At 40.8% G+C, this 17,011-nt stretch overlaps 1 protein-coding gene across 1 annotated transcript in view; it reads right to left on the bottom strand.

Moving 5' to 3' along the window:
- Positions 1–158: 158 nt before the first annotated feature.
- The window catches only part of LOC101856634 (nuclear pore complex protein Nup160), a 38,016-nt gene continuing 21,163 nt past the window's right edge, over positions 159–17,011 (bottom strand). Inside the window, exons 20-31 of the mRNA XM_035973849.1 lie at positions 16,388–16,461; positions 15,216–15,363; positions 13,334–13,489; positions 11,738–11,870; positions 9,591–9,686; positions 8,268–8,362; positions 6,224–6,320; positions 5,464–5,569; positions 3,429–3,662; positions 2,055–2,165; positions 550–723; positions 159–175 (exon numbers count right to left, since the gene is read on the bottom strand). Coding sequence (XP_035829742.1) covers positions 159–175; positions 550–723; positions 2,055–2,165; positions 3,429–3,662; positions 5,464–5,569; positions 6,224–6,320; positions 8,268–8,362; positions 9,591–9,686; positions 11,738–11,870; positions 13,334–13,489; positions 15,216–15,363; positions 16,388–16,461 — 1,441 coding nt within the window. The remainder of the gene's footprint in view (positions 176–549; positions 724–2,054; positions 2,166–3,428; positions 3,663–5,463; positions 5,570–6,223; positions 6,321–8,267; positions 8,363–9,590; positions 9,687–11,737; positions 11,871–13,333; positions 13,490–15,215; positions 15,364–16,387; positions 16,462–17,011) is intronic.

Here is a 17,011-nt window from a genome sequence, read left to right as displayed (position 1 = left end):
TAATAATAATAACAATAATAAAAAAACTAATATTAATTATAATAATTAACAATTATGATAAGAATAATAATAGCAACAACAAAAATTGTTGTATTTATGCTTTGAATTAAAATTAAAAAAAAAAAAAGCTCAGTGTGCATTACATTCAAAAACATATATCACATTTTAAAATCACCTGACAGGTGTATATGTAGAACATAACACACACTTGCATGCCCATTGCACATACATACACACACACACACTTGCATGCCCATTGCACATACACACACACACACACTTGCATGCCCATTGCACACACACACACACACACACACACACACTTGCATGCCCATTGCACATACATACACACACACACACACTTGCATGCCCATTGCACATACATACACACACACTTGCATGTCCATTGCACATACATACACACATACTTGCATGCACACACACACACACACACTTGCAGGCACACACACATACACACACAAACATCATCATCATATCCATGAAACCGCCACCACCTGTGTACGCGGTGAAATAGACCCAGCGACCGACCTGTCAGTTTGCTGTAGACACTGGAGGACAGGGAGAAGGTGACGCAGCGTAGCGCCAGGCTGGACAGTAGCGGCTCGGGGGACAGCGAGAAGGCGTGGATGAGCGAGATGGCCAGGTCGTAGAGGCCGGCCGCACACAGCAGTGTCAGGATCTCCTCCGGGGATGGCATTGGGCCTGTGGACAGACAGGGGGAGGGAGAGGGAATTTTTTAAAATGGTGAAATGGTATAGGTTTAACGCCCCTATCAACACTATTAGGTTATTTAAGGGGCGGGACCTCCTAGTTTAACGTCCGTCTCCGAAGGGAGTGAGCCAAGCAGGAAGTTCGAGTAAAGTGCCTTTCCCAAGGACACAACGTCGGACCGAGATGAGGCTCTAACCCACAAACTCGCAATCTCACGATTACGAGTCCGGTAGCCTAACCACTAGGCTACCAACGCCACTGAGGGGGAATTACAATACAACAAACAGAAAGTAAGTGAATAACGATAAGTTTTGTTTTAGTAAGGTTCTACCGCGCTCGCAACTGCATAAGGGAATAATGATAATAATAACAATAATGATAAAAATAATATAAGTAATGATAATAATAAAAATAATAATAGGCTACTAGAAGTAATAATAATAATAGGCTATAATAATAAAAATAACAACAATAACAATACAAATAAACATTTTAATGATTTAAAAATTCAAAAGCATTTGTAAAGCGTTTCATATTGTTAGGGAACAAGCTCTGGGCAATGTGCATTCAATCATTTAACGCTAACAATACAGAGACCAAAAGAAACTATTTATAATTTATTATTATTACTATTGATTCCAGCCTGCGACAAGAGACTAACTGCTCCCCCCCCCCCCCCCCCCCAATCACACCAGATGTGTACAGAGGAAAGAAAAAGCAGCAGTTCCTCCTATGTTGTTCCGGCACAGTATGAGCGTGACATTGATAAATCAGCCCATTTACAATTCTACTGTGCGTAAGAACTACAATTCTACTGTGCGTAAGAACATGTTAATATCACCCCCTTTGGAAATGGCCTAAAGACAACTTCAGTCCGTAGCACTGCTGGGGGTGGAGTGGGGGGGGGGGAGTTCTATGGTCTGTAGTAATAATAATGTAGTGTAAAGCACATAGAGTTTGCTGTCGAGTGGCGATATGCGCTATTCAAATGCTATCTATAATTTATTATTATTATTATTACTAAACCCAGCCCGCGCCTAGGGACCCACTGGTCCCCCGCCCCCCCATCACGCCAGATATATACAGTGTCGTGACACATATATACAGCGTTGTGACACATGTATACAGCGTTGTGACACATGTATACAGCGTTGTGACACATGTATACAGCGTCGTGACACATGTATACAGCGTCGTGACACATGTATACAGCGTCGTGACACATATATACAGCGTTGTGACACATGTATACAGCGTTGTGACACATGTATACAGCAACGAGAAAAATATATATTGCGTTGTGACACATGTATACAGCTCACCTGAGACGAGGGCAGTGTCGGGCTGGTGTCGGATGAGTCTCAGTCGACAGTCCACCAGCAGGTACTCCTTTCTCAGGTCCGCCAGCTCCAGGATCTCCATCTTCTGGGGGCCTGCAGAGGGGCGGGGTGGGGTGGGGGTGCATAAGTCAGTTTTTGGAGGTTTTTTGTAAGAGAACGGTAATGTAATCCATCCACTAGATATAATTGAGGGATAGATTTCTCCGTCCTCAATCAGCTTCGATTTTCGAGGCACCCCGGAAATAGCGGCTCACAAGAGTGTGACAAACATACAAAAGAAGTAGAGGGAAAATGACGATAGTAAAGATTAGGAAGGAAAAAGCAGCAGTTTCCTGTTGCAGTTCAGGCAGAGTTATGAGCATGACATTGATGAGCCAGTCCATTTACTCTTACAGTTCTACTGTGAATAAGAACATGGTTAATATCCCCGCTTTGAGAATCACCTAAAGACAACTTCAGTCAATGGCACCACCCGGGGGGGGGGGGGGGGCAGAGAGAGCGATTGAGCGAGTGAGTGAAAGAGTGAGAGAGGGGGGGGGGGGTTATAGGTCATGAAAGTGTCCCAGATAAGATAAGATACATCTTTTAGTTTAGTTTTAGTAGAGGTTTTACAGCGCTCGCAACTGCATAAGGTCATATGAGCACCAAAAGATTAGAGGTGTTACAAGAGAGTAAACAAACATAAAAAAGAGGGGGAGATAAGGATATAGATGTTTGATAGGAAAGAAGAAGCATACACACACACACACACACACACACAAACATGCATACACACGCAGTATGCTTGCACTCACAGAGATAATATGAGACAGTAACATAATACCCCAAAAATGATAAATAAGTTTTTAAAATAGAAAAAAAAAGGGAACTCCCCCAGAAAAACAAGAACAAAAAGAAGAGGGGAAGAGAGATAAGGATCATATATGTGTGATAGGAGAGAAGGAGCACACCAGAGCACCCACCAACCACACATTAAAAAGTAATAAAACCATTCATTCAAAGTCTAATGGACCTGTTGTTCTGTATGGGAAAGAGGCCTGGGTACTACAAAAGGTGGATCAAACTGGAATCCGAGCAGCAGAAATGTGGTTTTATAGAAGTCTATTTTTAGTTTTAGTAGGGTATTATGGTGCTCCCAACAGCATAAGGTCATATGAGCGCGCAAAGGGTGGATGTCAACAGAGAAGTCCAAACGGGGAATCAGGCTTACGCTGCTGGGAAAGAAGGAGCAAACTACACCAGAGCACCCGCCAACCACCCACGAACTGTTTTCACGGTTATCAAAAAATGGAGATAGGACAAGAAAGCACTGAGGTCGGGTAACATTATCACATACAAAGCAAAGTTTCTACCTACCTGCTTCTGAAGGCTTGGCCTCGCCCTCTGCATCTCGTTTCGCCGGCGGCTCTGCGTCGTGCCTGTGCTGGGCGGTGGCCCGTCTCGTCGGTCGGACCATCCAGGCGTTCTCCGGCTTGACAAGGTGGAGGGTGTTGAGAGCTGCCAGGTAGCACTGGGCCTGCTGCTGGAGGCTTTTTAGTCCTGGCACTTCTTGGGCCAGACGCATACCTCGCTCCAACATGACACGCCCAGCTGAACCGGGGGGAGAGAGGGAGGGAGTGGGTGGAAGGAGGGGGGGGGTAGAGAGGGAGAGAGAGAGAGATAGAAAGAGAGAGAGGGAAAAAGAGAGAGAGGAGGGGAGGGAGGGAGATGAGGGTGTGAGTTCCAGTTAAAAAAACCAAAAAACAAACAAAACAAAAATAAGCACATTATCACGTTAACTCTTTATCTCCGGCAAACCACTCCCAGCGGCTCACAGTCAGGACTCCTGTGTTGGTGAGTCGCTGACAGTGGCTCGAGCACATTCCTTTACCACAACTTTGACATCAAATTACTTGTTGGCAATTGCCGAAAACAGTTCTCTTTTATCGGGAGTTTATTCATAAAATGAAGAACTATCAAAATAGGTTCAATTGTTTCGATTTAATGACCCATTGAGTTAGTAACATTTTTGTCATTTTTAGATTTAGTATGAAAAAATAAGGGGATTTATATAGTGGATTTACCCCCCAAGGAAATAAAGTTTTTCCAGAGTCATAAAGGCTCCTAACGTTCCATGATCCAATCCGGAGAGACTTGGATGATGGTGGAGGCTTCTGCCCAGCAGCTTCCTTTCAGCTTTCACTGCCTCGCATCATAAACTCTCCATTCACGACCAGCCAAGCAGAGATAATGGTTTTTGCTTGTATGTGTTTCTGTAACAGGTTCTTTTTACGAGAGAGGTTGTTAGCCTCGTGACTCAACCCCCGACCTGGAGGTTTCAGGAGTCACTACCTGGTTTCGCCATTTAGTCGCCTTCTACGACACGCTAGCACCATGTCAGTCCTATTCTTTTCAATGCCTGGACTGCGCGGCGGAGAGTTCACAAGCTTTTAATTTTTTTCTCTCTAAAAAACAGTCGAAACGGTTCTAATGGCAAGCTGTCCAAGACAATCACCTGTACAAATGACCACTTCCTACTTCTCCCCTTGTGTTTGTTTGTTTTTTTCTTTGTCACAGTAGCATTGTTCAAGACACAGTATGAGCATGACATTGATAAATTAGCCCATTTATAATTCTACTGCTCATAAGAACATTTTAACACATTACACCCTAGGGGTCAGGACGGGGAGTCCATTGTTAGATCCTAAGCAAGGGGAAGGAACCCACCTCTCGTGAATACAAGTTTTTTAAAAAACACATTTAAAAAATACTAAACAAATTCCCAAAATCCTGAAAAAAAGAAAAGTTAAAAAGAAAACTGAATGTAGTATCAGAAAAATATAACTTTATGTATGCGCAAACTGTTGGAAATGTTGTAACTTTAGTCCAATCGGGGTGTCCCACCCGTCTTTCTCACTCTCAGCCTCGCGGTCGGGCCCTAGATCTAAATTCTAGTTTTCTCCGTCTGATCAATCTGAATCGCCCCAAATTCTTGCAACAACTTTTCATCAAAATCTGGGCCATCTGATTTGTCATATGCTTGTTTTTGCCCAAATCCATCGTTATTTCCGTTTTCGAACTCAATTGTGTCGCTTTTCAACATGTCAAGACACTTTCGAAGTGTCCGTAACGCGATCGCATTTCGATCAGCTCTTGCACTAAAACTACTGGCCCGAAAAATTTCGTTTCAGTATCAAACGAAAGCAGAAACTTTTTGCAATAACTATGCAAATCAAAATCTCAGCCCCAGAGTCTCGTCAAGGCGAGACTTCATTTCTAAAGACGCTAGGTCGGCGCGGGCGGTTCCGGGCAAGTCAGAGTGGAGCGCGTAAGGGAATTCGCGGGCGGTCCCTGGTGAGTTAGGGTGTAATGTGTTAATATCCTCCCCTTTGGGAAAGGCCTAAAGACTTACCTGCCCTGTAGTCCTCCCGTTGGATGAAGTAGGAGAAGAGCAGACTGTAATAGTCGTGGGTGAACAGGTCCACAGACCGGGCTCTGTTCTCTAAAATGTACACCACCTGTCGAGAAAAAGAGGAACAAATAAAAACAATGTTTTTGATATTTAAATGTGAGGCAGCGTGGTGGAATCAGGCTCCCGTCAATTTTTGGGCATGTAGAGTTATTGGCATCACCGTAAAGCTTATTCACTTGTGTTTATTTGGATGAAAAAAATATCCATTTATCTTGAATACAAGTCGAGGTGTTTGCGAATGAAGGAGAAGAGTTTTACGGCACTTGCAACATAATAAGGCCATTTAAGTGCTGAAGATTAGAGGTGTTGCAAGAGAGTAACATACACAAGAAAGAAGGAGGAGAGATAATGACGATAGATGTTTTTTGTTTTAGTAGAGGTTTTACGGTGTTCACAACTGCATACGGTCATATGAGCGCCAAGGGGTCGATGTCAACAGAGAAATCCTTAAAGGGAATCAGACTTACTCTGCTCACCTCTCTAGCTTCAACAGCACAAAGTCTGCTTCAACTATCAAGGCACCCCGGAAATAGCAGTTCAAAGAAAGGATTAGGAAAGTAAAAGCAGCAGTTTCCTGTACCAGTTCAGGCACAGTTATGAGCATGATATCGATGAATCAGCTCATTTCCAATTACAATTCTACTGTTCATAAGAAAAGGTTATGACACTGGGAGGGTTTAAGTATTCGTGTTGACCTCACCTCTTCGCTGAGGTCCATGTAATCAAAACCAACGAGCTCAGCAAGATGTCCCGACTCACACAGCACCACCAAAAACTGGCGCAGACAGTCCTTTCTCCTGGAACAACAAACAGGTGGCCATGAAAGCACATATGGCAGTTGTTTTTTGTAAGTAAGGGTTTTTTTTGTTGCTTTAGTAAGTATTTTACGGTATTTGCAACACAATAAGTTCATATAAATGCCGAAGATTAGGTGTTACAAGAGAGTAACAAACACAAAATAGAAGGAGGCGAGATAAAGACTGTCCATGTTTTAAGTTTTAGTAGAGGTTTTACGGCCCTCGCAACAGCATAAGGTCATATGAGCACCAGCAGATTACAGGTGTTGCAAGAAAGTAACAAACGTAAAAAAGAAGAATGGGAGATAAGGACGATAGATGTTTGATAGGAAAGAAGAAGCAAACCACACCAGAGCACCCGCTAACCACCCACTTAGTAAGGTTTTCAGCTCTCGCAACTGCATGAGGTCATATGAGCGCCAAGGGGTGGATGACAGAGGAAGTCCTTACAGGGAATCAGGCTTACTCTGCTCACCTCTCTAGCTTCAACAGCACAAAGTCTGCTTCGACTATCAAGTCACCCCGGAAAAAGCAGTTCACAAGAGAGTAACAAACATACAAAAGAAGTAAAGGAAAAATGATGATAGTAAGGATGAGGAAAGCAGAAGGCAGTACATGTGTAGAGAACAGGTAAGGAGGTGAAAGGAGAAAATTTTAGAGTAAAAAATGTTCCGTTACTGCCAGGTTCTGAACCCGGGACCTACTGAAAGAGAGGCGTTAACCCTACCTGTAGCCCACGAAGTGTCCAGGATTCTATATCAAAATTGTCTCGAAAGTGGATATTCATCCGCTTGTTTTAAAAAGGTGGGTGGTTGGCGGGTGCTCTGGTGTGGTTTGCTCCTTCTTTCCTCTTAAACATCTATCGTCCTTATCTCTCCTCCTTCTTTTTTACGTTTGTTGTTACTCTCTTGTAACACCTCTAATCTTCGGCACTTATATTACCTTATTGTTTGGAAATGCCGTAAAACTCTTTTCTGAACTAAGTAGCCCACGAGAATCCCTAAACAAAGAGATATAAGGACGACAGAAATTAGACGGCAGAAACGAAAGAACAAACCCCATCAGAGCAACACCAACCACCCACGGAGAGATAAGGGGGACAGATATAATATATATAACATTTACATAGCGCATTTCCAAAAAAGTAGCTCAATGCGCTTTACATTGGAATACCCATTTTTCAAAAACCTTTCTTACTACTTCCTTTCTTCTCATGCAATATACATTAATGCACACACACACACACACACACACACACACACACACACACACACAGAGACTATTTTCATCCAGACATAGGAACAGAATAACTATAATGAAAGATAACGTTAAAAGCTTATGAAGGATAGGCCTGTAGGAACAGAAAATGTTTAAGATGTCTTTTGAACCTATCAAGTGTTCTTATCTGTCTTAGTTTCATGGGTAATCTGTTCCACATTAATGGACCAAGATATGAGAAAGATCTCTCTCCATATGATTTGTATGATTTTACAGGTGTCACAAGTAGGGTGTTATTGTTTGATGATCTTAGGTTTCTCCCTGATTTATATATACTGATAAGTTCTTGTAATATTAGACATTGGATATTAGATATTAGATGACAGAAACGAAAGAACAAACCTCACCAGAGCACCAGCCAACCACCCATTGAGAGATAAGGACGAGAGACATTAGACAGAAGAACAGAAAGAACAAATCCCGTCAGAGCACCAGCCAACCACCCACAGTCACTGAGAGATAAGCATGATAGACATTAGCTAAGTTTTAGTAAGAGTTTTACTGCACTTGCAACAAAATAAGGTCATACATGTGCCGAAGAACAGATGGGTTACAAGAGAGTAACAAACACAAAAGAGAAGGAGAGGTATGTACGATAGTTGTTTGATAGGAAAGGAGGAGCACACCACACTAAAACACCCACCAACCACCCACCCACAACTTTCTCACCTCTCAGGATCTGGGTTATCCATCATGGCGTGGAAGCTGGCCTCGCAGTGACCCAGCTTCAGGTGCTCCTTGAACACTTTCGACTGCAACGTCGGCTGAGAACGGGGGGAAACATAAAGAAGAAATTGCAATGATAATTGTAGAAACATGACATACTACACTTTCGACTGCAGCGTCGGCTGAGAATTGGGGGGGGGGGGGGAAGGAAAAGAGTGCGACAATAACTATAGAAACATCATCACAGACTGCTTTTCTCACCTTGAATGCTTTCGACTGCAGCGTCGGCTGACAACGTGGGGAAACAAAGAAACGAGCGTGACAATAACCATAGAAATATCATCACTGCCTTTCTCACCTTGAACACTTTCAACAGCAACGTCGACCGACAAAGTAGGAAAAAATAAAAGAAACATCATTACAGACTGTTTTTCTCACCATGAACACTTTCAACTACCAACAACGTAGGAAAATATAAGAGAAAAGAGTGTCACAATAACCATACTTTGCCGGTGTTGGTTAAGAAGTTCGCATTTTTGTCTACGTTTGAAATGATATAACTTCTTCTCCATCCCACACAGCAAACCATTACACTGAGGTACTAAAAGTTCAATGTCTCGAGATTTATTCTACGTTAGAATGGTTAATTTCTGTGTCTTAGTTTTTTTTCTAGACAAGTGTTTGTAGAGTACCTAATTTGTCTTATTTTAGTTACAAACTTATTAATAAATGATTGTTTATTTAAAACGGCATGATAGATCTCTCCAAAATCTGTGTTAAACTGACTTCGAATATCATGTTTTTTACCATGAGAAATCTTAAATATGCACAAGTAGTAATAGTCAAGTTATAGGAGAAGTAAGACGCACATCTGCATTTTTTAACTAAAGACACTCAGCGTCAGCTCTTGTTTTACCATTACAGGTAAACAAGAGAAAGTTTCTCTGTGTTTGTTTGTGAATCATGCTGTGTCTGTGGCAGCATGTATACAACTAAGAAGGATATGTTATGCACAAAACTGAGTGCATACATGGGCAGAGATAAAATTCTTGCATGGAATAAAAATAAAGACAGCTAACACATTCATTCTAAGTTTTTGTGTCGGAAATAAGCGCGGACACTTATGAATGAAAAGAAATCAGAACATTGTCAGTTAGTGCACTTGCAACACAATAAGGTTATATAAGTGCCGAAGATTAGAGGTTTTACAAGAGAGTAACAAAGACAAAAAAGAAGGAGGAGAGATGACGACGATAGATGTTCGATAGGAAAGAAGGAGCAAACCACACCAGAGCACCCACCAGCCTCTGACAAATATCGACCTACCAAGTTCGGATCCTCGGGATCAGCTTTCCGAATCGCCTCTGTTGCCATGGTGATGACTAAGTCAGACAGACCTTTCTCCTCCAACAACTTGATCACCTACACACACACACAAAAAAAAAACGACAAATTTTTTAAGGGGGCTCAATTACTAACTCATTCGCTACGGCGAGCCGTGGGGGGCGGCGCGGGAACCGATCTTCAATTTTAGATTAGATTCTATTCCAATCCACATATCCGTGTTAAAATAAAGGTCATAATATAATGTTGACTTCCGGGTCAAGCATTTCCACTGAAAATCGGATATTTAGATTCAGTTTTGAAACGCGATTTCGTAGTTTATTGGACTTTGTTTTATCGCGATTCCAAAATTATAGCCCGGACACCAGTCTTAGTACTTTTACACAACAAATCTATCATTATTTTGCCCTCTAAAGAAGTGTAGGACTCTTTTTTATAATATTGATACGATTGGACTCATATTGCCAATGCACTGTTATTGAGAAATCAATATTTTTGAGTGCTCGATCTAGGTCTAGATCTAAATAGTCAAAATATTTTTTCTCCCCAAAATCACTACTTTTAGTGGAAATTACAAAAAAAGTGCCACTCAAGACATGTATAGGTTTATTCCAAATGCAATTCTGAATAATTCCATATAAGATACGAGCGGGGTTTTTTCTGTTTGTGATCGTTTTTCAAGATTATAATTTTTTTTTTTTTTTCAATATCGGATGTTATGTTCAAAATGTACAAATATTATGGAATGTAGGTAAATAACTGCAAACATTTCAATATTTCCCAGTTCTATATTCATTTATGGTTATTTTGATGTATCATTTGACTAGGTGCAAACATATTTTTTGAGTTTCACCAAAGATTATAAATTTTTTATTTTCAAATTTTATTCGCATCCAATCAAAGCTGTGTTGCATAATCGTCTCTTACAGGAACCAAATTTGAAAAATACATAAATAAACAATACAGATGTATTCTACAAACCATACTGAAAATATTGGTATATAATATGTTGATATTTATTTGAATTTGTGGCCCCAAAGACCTTTTACCTGCCCACTAGTCATCATCTCTCTCGCTCTCCCGAAAAAAAATTCGTCCACAAGCCGAAAATAATACGTAGCGAATGAGTTAAGGCACAACATTTTCTACTTAAGACAAACTGAAACAACTTTTGTCACAGGCAGTAAGTATGAGACAGAAGATTCATGCTCAACTGGTGACACACTCGATTACGTAAGCCGTTGCCATGGAAACAGCGGCCATCTTGAAAACTGGATGGAAATTATTTTTTTTCTCCACCATTTCTACAGGTAACTTTATAAAAATTGTGTAACTTACAAACTGTCACAAATATATAGGTGCCTGCAGCTGGCTGCTTTGATTTTTGAAACTATACTTTAAAAGTATCCAAATTTGTTCTTTAAAAAATCTTTTTTGCATGAAAAAAAAAATTGTGAAAAATTATTTAAAGCAAAATGTAAAATACTAACAGCCCACTGCAAGTACAAACCACTTGTCTAACTCCATGCCAAATTTCAAGTCTCTGTGTTGGAAAATAAAAAATGGCGAAAAAAAAAAAAGAAAAGCATATGCAAGCAAAAAGTGGTGAAAAAGTGTTTTGAGAAAAACAAGGTTAAACATCAAAACATGTTAGAACACAACGTAAAACCCAATAAAATTAAGTTCTGTCAATGTAAATCAGTCAGCAACTAGTTTCAATATAATCTAGACTGAATGAGGGATCGGAAAATACCAAAAAGTAAAAAAAGCTAAGAGTGAGTGAAAATCTGTCGTGAGGCCCTAGAACCGACAGTTTTTGATTTAGAATGATCTTTTTAACCAAAAAAAAACAACCGAAAACACAACAACAAAACAGAAAATATAGAACTGCCTCGGAGTCGTTCAACATATTCAGAGAATTGCATTCGAAAAAGCTCGACATGTGAAACTAAAATTTTTTTACGTCAAATTTCTCAAAAGTAGGTACTGAGCAGATAGAACTTGTGTCATGTAGCAGACAGAACTTGTGTCATGTAGCAGACAGAACTTGTGTCATGTCATGTAGCAGACAGAACTTGTGTCCTGTAGCAGACAGAACTTTGTTATGTACCTCTAGGGTAGCAACTGACCTTGAGGTAGTAGAGTATCTGCAGTGTGTAGTGGTCCGTCTCCTCGCTCTGCAGCAGTTTCTGCGACAGGAAGGTCTCGGTGGCGATACCGTCGCTCGCCTCCACAAACAGCTTCATGGCTTTGTGAGTCTCGCTGAGGAAAGGGACCATATGGCATAAACACTTTGCAGTCACACAGTCAGCAGTACAAAATAACCCATCTGGTCGTGGGGTTGCGGGTTCGGGAGTTCGAGCCGCGGGCCTGACGTTGTGTCCTTGGGAAAGGCACTCTACACAAATTTTCTTCACTTCGCCCAGGTGGGAATGGGTACCCGGCCATAGACGGCAAAAGATCTTGTCAGTATGTTGGTGTTTTAGCGCCTATAAACAGCTGCTTGCTCTGTATGCTTCCCAGGAAGTCGAAGTCATTTCAGAATGCTCTGAGGTCTGCTGGAGTAACAGTATAGATTGTGAAGCGCATAGAGCTTGCTGTTGAGCTGGGATTTGCGCTATACAAATGCTATCTGCTATCACTAATATGTGAGGCAGCATGGTGGAATCAGGCTCTCGTCAATTTTTGAGTATGTAGAGTTATTGGTATCATCTTAAAGCTTATTCACTTTGTCTTTATTTGGATGAAAAAAATATCCATTTATCTTGAACACAAGTCGACATATTTGCGAATGAAAAGGATGGGGGTCACCTGTTTTCAGAGGTAAAGTTAGTCAGAAATGGCCGCCAAAGATTAATTATTTCCTTAGCTTAAGAGTCCATGGTAAGTGAAAATTTACATTTTTGAGCCTTTAATCAACGTTTTTCAGAAAAATCCACACTGGAATGAGTTCTTTAAAGGACAAGAAAGTTGTTGAGCCAAAAAACAAAAATTTGATAAAAGTTCACAAACCTGAGAAAAAATGCAAGTTTCTTCACTTTGATTATTTTGACGAGAGCCTGATTCCACCACGCTGTCTCACATATACCAAACCTTCATATTCAACAAAAATTGTACAGACCATACAAGGGACACGAGACAGTTAATCCACAAACACAAAAACCTTCATGGAAAAAAATAACTGTTACGTTGAAATCTTTTTCAAGTAATTATAAAATCAGGGTTTTATTTATATTTAGTTTTGTTTCTTTTTTAGTAAGAGTTTTTTAAACCACTTGCAACACAGATAGATCATATATTTGTCGAACATTAGAGGCGTTTCCAGAGAGTAACAAACACAAAAGAAGGAGGAAAGGTAAGGACGATAGATGTTTGATAGGAGAGAAGAAACAAACCGACCCAGAGCAGCCCACCCGCCAACCACCCACATATGTGGGACGTGCTGACAAAACGAGTTACTTCTCGCACTTCACAAATGGAGATATCGGCAGAAAATCAACAACGGAGTAAATTTGTAGACTCTCAACTGATGTCATTTTCTTCAAGTTTACCATGTCTTTTATTATTTCCAACTAATGAATTGTAAAAACTCAGCCTATCAATTCAACATATCTATTTCTACAGGGCTGAAATAGGAGAAGTAACTCATTTTCTTAGCACGTCTCAAATATTATTTTGTTTCAGAAGGACCCCGAAACACTCGTATGGTACAAAAAAACCCTCACTCAAAATGCAGATAGGAGAGCCCGAGGAAGAACGCTCGACTGCTCTCGTTCCAGGTGCACCACGGGCTGAGGAGGTGGACGTACTCCTGGAGGCGCAGGTACTGGCACGAACGGATGAGGAATTCTGGGAAAATTGTCTCGTCAGTGGCTGGCCAGCTGAACCACTCGTTAAGGAAAGCTCATCAAATTTGAACTCGACGTGACCAAGCTATGTGAACGGTTAATAAAAAAAAAGAAATTCTATCTGAAGAAGATAGACAAAAGAGCAAAAGTTTTTTTAGTAGAGGTTTTACGGCGCTCGCAACTGCATAAGGTCATATGAACGCCAGAAGATTAGAGGTGTTACAAGAGAGTAACAAACATTTAAAAAAAGAAGGGGAGATAAGGACGATAGACGTTCGATAGGAAAGAAGGAGCAAACCACACCAGAGTACCCGCCAACCACCCACACAACAAATTGAAACTCGACGTGATAAAGCTACGTGGATGGTGAAAAAAAAAAGAAAAAGATATTTCAATACAAGAAGAAAGACAACAGCGCAAAAGAACTTCCAAACAGATTTGTTTGTTCGCGTAAAGAGTTTAGTTATAGTAAGAGTTTTACGGCACTTGCAACACAATAAGGTCTTATAAGTGCAGATGAATAGGTGTGTTACAAGAGAGTAACATACACAAAAAAGGAGGAAACAAAGTTTTTAGTTTTAGTAGAGATTTTACAGCGCTCGCAACAGCATAAGGTCATATGATCGCCAAGGGGAGGATGTCAACAGAGAAATCCTTACAGGGAATCAGACTTACTCTGCTCACCTCTCTAGCATCAACAGCACAAGGTCTGCTTCGACTATCAAGGCACCCCGGAAACAGCAGGTCACAAGAGTGTGACAAACATAAAAAAGAAGTAGAGGAAAATGACAATAGTAAGGATTAGGAAATAAAACGCAGCAGTATCCTGTTGTAGTTCAGGCACAGTTATGAGTATGACATTGTTGGATCAGCCCATTTACAATCCTACTGTGCATTAGAACGAGAAATGTCCCCCACCCCCCCTTTGGGAATGGCCTAAAGAAATTCTATTTCAAGAAGATAGACAACAGCGCAAAAGACCTACCATACAGATTTGTTTGTTTGAGTAAGGAAAAGTACGTATGTGGCCAATAATGCGTCATTTAATGCTGGAAAAAAGTAAGACATACAGACAGAAACAACAGAGAAAGTAAGTTTGTTTTAGAAGTATTTTACGGCACTTGCAACACAATAAGGTCATATAAGTGCAGAAGAATAGATGTATTACAAGAGAGTAACATACACAAAAAAGGAGGAGAGATAAGGATGATAGATGTTTGATAGGAAAGAAAGAGCAAAGCAGACCAGAGCATCCGCCAACCACCCACTTGCGTAAAGAGAAGCACGTAGACAGAATAACGGTCGTTTAGTGTTGGGGAAAAAGTAACTTTATAAAAGCTATAGTAGAGGTTTTATGGCGCTCGCAACTACATAAGGTCATATGAGCGCCAGAAGATTAGAGGTGTAATAAGAGAGTAACAAGCATAAAAAAGAAGGAGGGGAGATAAGGACGATAGATTTTTTATAGGAAAGAAGAAGCAAACCACACCAGAGCACCAGCCAACCACGCACCAAAAAGTAACTGTTAGTCTGAACAAAGACAAGCACATTAACACAAGCCGCATTTGGTCATTTAGTGCTGGGAAAAAGTACAACAGACAGACAGACAGAAATGACAGAGGGAAAGAAAAGAAGACCGAACAGTGAGACCCTCCAACCACCCCCTGAGAAAAAGTAAACCGAAAAAAATATTTTTGCATTTCTCGAAAAACAGCAGCCACCATTAACATCAAATGCGTAGAGCCAAGGTCAAGGATACACAATGTGGCACAGGATGTTGAGGACCTGGCCAAGGTCATCCTTCCACACGGCGCGACCTCCAGAGGTCACAGCAGCCAGACGGTGACGAGCCTGGTCACCCCCGACGCCCTCGATGAACAGCTGACTCAGGTAGGAGACTTGTGAGGCTGAGGGGGGGATGAAAGTTGGGATGATGACATCATACGGAAAACTTCAATGTAAGTGAATTAATTCAGGTGCCTGACAAGCAAATCAAAACAAAACCCAAACAAACAACAACAAAAAACCCGAAATAAAATAAAACAAACTAACATCAATTCCAAAAAGACATACAAAATAACTATTCATGTGTTTTATATCACTTGCAACCAAATAAGTGTCGAAGATTAGAGGCGTTACAAGAGGGTTACAAACATAAAAAAGGAGGAGGAGAGATCAGGACGATAAGGGTTTGATAGGACATAAGGAGCAAACCACACCAGAGCACCCACCAACCATCCGCATCTTCAATACTCACTGAAAGTTATCTCATACTCATGTTATTTCAGCCTGCTGCCTGCCCACTATGTGACTACCCCTCAGAGACAGTGGAAGGAACATCATCTGTTCTTCTGTAGAAAACTAACCCATCGGAGGGGACGTTTTCTTCCCAAGCTACCCCACACATCTAACTGCCTCTACTCCTCAAGACAACATTTAGAAAAGGCATGCAGCTATTGCAGAATGGCATCATGCAGAAGAGTTAAAGAGTTAACGCTCAGATGTTACTGGATCGCTAAGAACAACAACAACAACATCGTAAGGAAAACTATAAACATAGATGGATTAATTCAGGCGCGAGATAAATCAAATCAAAGCAAAACAAAGAAACAAACAAGTGTGCATTTAAGTATACGTTTATGTATTTACCTCGCCGCAGCAAATTTCTCTTTGAGGAGTTCAATAAAATATTAGTTTATACATGAATGTTATTTTAAATACCTACTGAATAGGATATCATCTTATCTTTTACACTTACTGAATATTATCTCATTTTATCTTATCTTCAATACTTCATGAATATTATCTCATTTTATCTTATCTTCAATACTTCATGAATATTATCTTATCTTTAAATACTTGAATGTTATCACATTTTATCTTATCTTCAATACTCCCGGAGTGTTATCTCATGTTATCTCCAACACTCACTTGGTCGGGCCAACATCCGAGAGGAGCCGCTGTCGATGATCTCCAGAGTTCCCAGCTGCCTCAGGTTGTAGTCGCTGCAAGAAAAGACATCGACAAAATAACAAAATTTTACAATTACAACGACATGACATGAAGTAGAGATACATACAGCAGGCAGGGAAAATGTACAGAGGGACACTCATAAACGCCATGACAGTTTAGTCTTAGTAGAGGTTTTACAGCGCTCGCAACTGCATAAGGTCACATGAGAGCCAAGTATGAGAATGACATTGATAAATCAGCCCATTTACAATTCTACTGTGCAAAAGAACATGTCAATATCCCCCCCTTTGAAAATGGCCTAAAGACAACTTCAGTCAGAAGCACTGTCCTGGTGGGGGAGCATAGAAGTCTGCAGTGACGATGAACAACCCCACACGCACACTCACAGAGAGCTGTTAGAGTTCTCAGCACCCCCACCCCTTCCCCTCTCACATGTTTAGTAAGAGTCTCTCCAACTGACTTATGGGGGGCTTTGTTCTCATTATTATTCACAAATTCGATCTGGAAAATTCAAAAATTTTCCCCACCATCATTGACAAGTCGGTCAGGAGCAATACTAGAAAGCAAATACATCTCACACGC

The sequence above is a fragment of the Aplysia californica genome, unplaced genomic scaffold, assembly GCF_000002075.1.
Source record: "Aplysia californica isolate F4 #8 unplaced genomic scaffold, AplCal3.0 scaffold00034, whole genome shotgun sequence".
NCBI lineage: Eukaryota > Metazoa > Mollusca > Gastropoda > Aplysiida > Aplysiidae > Aplysia > Aplysia californica.
This window is presented reverse-complemented; position numbering and strand designations above follow the sequence as displayed.